This window comes from Schistocerca cancellata, chromosome 7 (genome assembly GCF_023864275.1).
Source record: "Schistocerca cancellata isolate TAMUIC-IGC-003103 chromosome 7, iqSchCanc2.1, whole genome shotgun sequence".
NCBI classification, from domain to species: Eukaryota; Metazoa; Arthropoda; class Insecta; order Orthoptera; family Acrididae; genus Schistocerca; species Schistocerca cancellata.
The window spans coordinates 610,479,740-610,485,761 of record NC_064632.1 but is presented as its reverse complement, the minus strand read 5'-3'; the positions used below and the strand labels follow the sequence as shown (position 1 = coordinate 610,485,761).

Genomic DNA, 6,022 nt, shown 5'->3' with positions numbered 1-6,022 from the left:
GACCGTTGCCCCTGCAACTACTGAAAAGGCTGCTGCCCCTCTTCAGGAACCACACGTTTGTCTGGCCTCTCAACAGATACCCCTCCATTGTGGTTGCATCTACAGTACGGCTATCTGTATCACTGAGGCACGCAAGCCTCCCCACCAACGGCAAGGTCCATGGTTCTTGGGGGGAAAACAAATATAACACCTGAAAATAATAAAGGGATGAAGAGATGGTGAGTTAGGGTAAAGTCGAGATGCACAACAGAGAGTGAGGGAAGGAAGAGACAGAATAATATAAGATTGGAATAAATAGATATCTAGTCAATGCCAGGTACCTCATCTAGTAGGAAATAAAATTGAGGCTGTTGTAGTTCAGTCAAGTGAGTTGAAGAAAAATGACTTTCAAAACATGTAGAAAACAGCTGTGATCATGTCTCATGTTACATAATACGTTTAAGTATAAGTCAGTTTGCTGTTATTAACCATCTGTTCACAAAGACAATGCAGCAACATTTCATCTGGCAATTACAGTGTTAAAATATATGGGTCATTGAGGGTGGCAACAGAGAACTTTCTTTATGTAATGGTCCGAATGGTATCGACTACAATGATAAGTGCTAGAATGTCAGTAGTAAACCTCTCGCTTCTTTACTATAGCTAGTCTATTAGAGGTTCATAACACATCATTTACGTGGTTTATCAGTTAATAAAAAGATCTGGACATCTGCAGCCTGAGGTGCCACATCATATTGTTAGTTTTGGCCCTCAGGTAAAAAAGTTTGACGACCACTGCTCTAGAAAAATTTTTGTAACTGCTTTTTTAATATTTTCATATTCAGCTTCAACATTGTCATCTTCTGGAATCGCTTTTAGTTCATTTTCTAATCTATGTTGAAATAAATCCTTGATGCTGAACTGATTCAGGAGAAAGAGTTTATACCTTGCCGGCTCTAACTTCTCATGATTGTGTGGTCAGCCACTTGTCCAGCTGTTGGTGGTTTTCTCGTAAATGGGTATGTCAACTTTGCTAAAACTAAGTAGTGATCATCCCACAATTGGCTCTCTGCATGACTCTACAATCATGCTTAGCAATGATGTAATCAATTATTGATTTCTGCTGTAATGATGGTCTCTCCAATGTATATCTATGGATATCTTTATATGAATAGTGTGTGTTCAGAATTTTCAAGTCATATTGGTTACAGAATTCTACAACATTTTCTCCAGAACTATTAATAACATTTTCTCCACATCTTCCTACTAATCCATCATTTATCTGTGAGCCAATCCTCGCATTAAAATCTCCTGCTATTATTACTGCTTGATGTTTTTTTGACTTGGTTCAGTAGATGGTCTAATTTCTGGTAGAAATGGACTTTGGTTTGCTGTACCACATCGTCCTTTGGTACATACATCCTTATTATAACTGTTTCAATGCCATGTAACTTGATGGTAATAATGACAATTCTTTTGCATATAAATGCTCATTTTATGTTTATTAACTCCAGTCCAAAAATGGATGAAATTTCCAAATTTCACATTCCCTTCTCCCTTCTTTTTTTGTTTCTGACAGAAAAATTATGTCCACCTTCAATTGACTAATTTCATTCTCAATTTCAGCATGTTTATTTGTCAGGCTTTGAACATTCCATGTACCAACTCTCAATGTTATTTTCCTTGCCAATAATTGTTGTAAAGAATTTCTATCCAATTTCCGAGGCTCCACTTAAGATTTTCGAGGTTGTAAAAGTTTTTTGTGGATAATGGTGTGCCGGACCATTGACTCAACCCCTAAGTTGGAGGACCAGGATTTGATATCAGGGTTTACTCCCCTAGGAGGGCTGGGTTGACCACACCTATAGAGAGCCCCCTTCCCCAGTTTGGCCACATTTCACATCAAAAATTACTGCACAAACAACTCAGTCCATGACCATGGAACAAGAGCTAGACTCAAACTATATTTAACAAGAAAGGATAAACATAAAACTCAAAACAGCACTTTCTACCAATGAAAAAAGCCGTACAATAAATTACCAAAAGAGATGAAAGAAATTGTAAAAAATACACTTATTTAAAAATGCAGCTATAAGATACCTGTTGTGTGGTACATTTTATACGTTGGAGGATTACTTAGATAAAACAGAGTAGGAGTTTGGTAAAAAAATTTATACCAATAAATAATAATGGTGATTAATGAAACGCTATAAGCTGTTGCGCTGATTGTGCTGTTAGCTTAATAGAACTTCCTGTGTTGTTTCTTATAAAATATCCAACATTTCACAAACCACCTTCACACTATGTTTTCTTCCTTCTTTTTTCCTTTTCTAGAAAAACTTACCCCCAAGCTATTCTTAGCACAACACTAACACCTTTTCTTCTTTCAGAGCTCAACATCTCACTCATTATAGGGGGATGCTGACTCAGTTTTTCAGGATAGCAAATGGTAAGTTGCGGTACAGAAAATGTCCCAGAGATCACCAGTTTGTGTATGCAGTAAGTGAAGTATTATGAAACAATGTGTGTATGGTGTGTGCAGTGACTGATAGTGTGATATGAGTGAACAATGTGGTATTACGTTATTCAATAAACTATTTATAAAAAAGGTATTGTATACCAGGAGTTATTTGTAAAAAAAAGTATTGTACATCAGGAGTGTGATATGAGTGAACAGTGTGGTATTACATTATTCAATGAACTATTTATAAAAAAGGTATTGTATACCAGGAGTTATTTGTAAAAAAAGTATTGTATATCAGGAGTAAATCTAATGATTGTCTCCAACTAGAAATCTGTAAATATATGTGTATACGAATTAGCTTACTTTAAATTGGTCTAAACTTGTAAATACTGAGACAGATCTAAAAACAGATCTACAGATGAATAAAGCTCCTACTGCTAGTACTATTACGATCACATTATGGTACCATCACATCAAGATGTATTCACACTGTCCATCATGTGACGGCATTCATATCATGCAATCTCAACTCGCATGGCTGCCGTTAACTGTTTGTTCGCGGGATTTCCGATCTTCGATGGATGGTTTTCAACTGCTTTTACTCACGAAGTGCACATACACATCGTGAAAGCATATTTAAGTATACATTGAGTCCGCATTTGAACGAAAATGACAATTATTGGACTTAAATCGTTTGCAGCTTGCAGGTATTGCATATATATTAGAAAGGGAAGACAGAAGTGCAAAACACCACAGAAAAAATGTGGGCTCGAAAAATATTATGTGGTGCAGAAAGGGAATTCCGCATGTTATACATGGAGGTCGAAGAATATGAATATTCACTTTATATTTCAGAAAGTTGAAGCACTAGTTTTTTATTTGTTACATCTTATTGCACCCAGAATTACGAAAAGAAACGCAGTGTTACGTGCTGCCATCACAATGCGTGATAAACTGGTTTGTTTAAGGTTAAGAGCAAATTTTAGTGCAATAGTCATATCTCTCTCAATACCTTTCCTTGCAAAATTAATATGTATTCTTTACGTATTGTATTCGGCTTTTAATAGTTCAAGTGCCCTATTCGTACATGGGTTTGCTTGTGAAACTATATAAATGCTTACCACGGCTACTTGCAAAACTGTTTCAACCGGGCACTTATGACCGTAGCAGTTTGCGCCCAAAACCTACAAGAAAAAAAAACTGTTTCACATCAGAATCAAGAGAGCTGCTTAACAATACGTAAGCCTGCCACGAACAGATATTTAAACAAACAACTTGCAGTGCCTGAAGGTTTCAAACCACTTCTTTCCAAAATGGTTCAAATGGCTCTGAGCTCTATGGGACTTAACTTCTGAGGTCATCAGTGCCCTAGAACTTAGAACTACTTAAACCTCACTAACCTAAGGATATCACACACATCCATGCATGAGGCAGGTTTCGAACTTGCGACCGTATCTGTCGCGTGGTTACATACTGAGCGCCTAGAACCACTCTGCCACTACGGCCGGCAGACCACGTCTTTGTGAAATGCTACAAATGCTGACAGTGTACAAATAAATTCGACCTAATAATCAATCTGATTCTATTGCAGACTCTTTTGACAGAACGTGACGTGATGGACAGTGTGAATTCAATTCAATTCCATTCAATTCGGTTCAATTCCATTCAAACCAATCTCTTTATTCATTCATCTACAATATACATTGTATGGATGTAGTCAATTACAATATAATTTCTTATATTTAATCTGTTTCAAAAACATGGATAATAAATACAAATATTTTATATCAGTATATATATATATATATATATATATATATATATATATATATATATATATAATATTACTTTTCCATATTCAGATATTCTTCTATTTTATAAAAACTATGTGTTAGTAAAAATAAACTAAGGTCTACCTTGAATTTATGAAATTCATTAATTTTCTTTATTGTAGCAGGCAATAATACTAAAGAGTATTATGGGCTGGTAGTTTACACTTTTTTGGTAGAGTGCTCCTTTGTGGTTGTCACTGTGAAAATCAGCTGTGTTTCTTGTTTCATGGTTATGAACCGGATTATTTAATGTTGAAAAATCCTGCTGAGATTTCACAAAGCAGACACATTCATAGATGTATAAGCGAGGAAGAGTCATTATTTTAAATTCTTTAAATATTTCCCTGCATGACACTCTACAGCAAACCCCTTTCAATATTCTAATAGCCCTTCTTTGAAGTTTGAAAGCTTGTTTTGGCATACCTGTATTTCCCCAGAAGATCACACCATATCTAACCTAGCTGTTCACATAAGCATATTACGCATACAACAATGATTCAGTGTTGCGACATTGCTGAAGCATTCTTAGCACATAGCAGCATTATTTACTTTTTTACTCAAAACTTCTAGATGCTTTTCCCATCGGAAGTGCTCATCCACCCATATACCTAGGAATTTTGTGTATAGAGCTTGTGCAATAACATAGCTCCCCAACTCAGTTTTTCTAACTTTAGTTTTAATATTACTGAAATTCATCAATACTATTTTATCCTTCTTCATTATCAAAGCATTGTCGCTAAACCATTTTCCTGGCTCGTTTATTGTCCTAGAAACACTCTGCTGCAGATTATCCTCCGTGTATGCTTCTATAAAAATGATAGTGTCATCAGCGAGAATCACCGTTCCTGCAACTGAGAGATGGTTTGGCAAATCGTTTATATACACCAAGAACAACAGAGGGCCTAACACGGAAATGTGGGGTACTCCATAGCTAGTTTTTTTGAAATCTGAAGATAGTTTTTTCCGTCATGAGATATTTGTACTTTCTGTTGTCTATCAGATGGATGCGACTTGAACCATTAGAAGGCAAGTCCCCGGCCCACATAAAAATTCTAGTTTCATAAGCAATAAGTCATGGCTGATTAGATCAAACGCTTTAGATAAACCTAAGAATATCCCGTAGCTTAATTCATTCTTGTCCTAGGCATTTTGGACCATTTTCATAAATTAGAAGACTTGCGTTTCTGTGGATCTGTTCTTTCTAAACCCATTTTGAGCATTAGCTTTGAGATCCGTTCCATCATGTGTGACTCGATCTAGATACAAATTCAAATGGGTAGTTGAGACATTATTCACATTTGTAAATCATTCCTGTGGGGTATCAGCAAGATTTTGAATTTCGCACTTTTAATTGTGATATATACAAAATCTGTAGTAAAAACGTAATTTTTTGTGACGAGAACCGTGTGCGCATGCGTTAGCGCAGGGAAATCGAACTTCGGCGTGCGATACGACTCAGTGGAGCACAGCAGTCATTCGAGATTCTTAATTCATCCAGTAGAGTTGTGTTTTGTAGCTGTTGTCACGAAGTGTAGGCCATTTATTCAAGTTTTTGACTAATCTAAATCTTAATTAGATATGTTTAGTTGTTTTTATTTACAATAGTTTAGAAGACTAACTCGAACTTTGTATTGCAGGAAAGAGGCCGAGACTTCAGTTTCGGCCGTTGGTGTAGGGATGATGGCGTGCATGGCTGTTGGAAATGGCTTGCTGAGGAGTACGCTTAAAGTTTCCCCTGTTATTTCGG

At 36.3% G+C, this 6,022-nt stretch overlaps 1 protein-coding gene across 2 annotated transcripts in view; it reads left to right on the top strand.

Annotated features, from left to right (window-relative positions):
• Positions 1-5,656: 5,656 nt before the first annotated feature.
• LOC126091922 (trifunctional enzyme subunit beta, mitochondrial) overlaps positions 5,657-6,022 on the top strand; it is a 101,993-nt gene continuing 101,627 nt past the window's right edge. For both annotated transcript variants that reach the window (XM_049907242.1, XM_049907241.1), the window contains exons 1-2: positions 5,657-5,806; positions 5,913-6,022. In XM_049907242.1, the coding sequence (XP_049763199.1) occupies positions 5,953-6,022 (70 nt within the window). In that variant the 5' untranslated portion in view covers positions 5,657-5,806; positions 5,913-5,952. The remainder of the gene's footprint in view (positions 5,807-5,912) is intronic.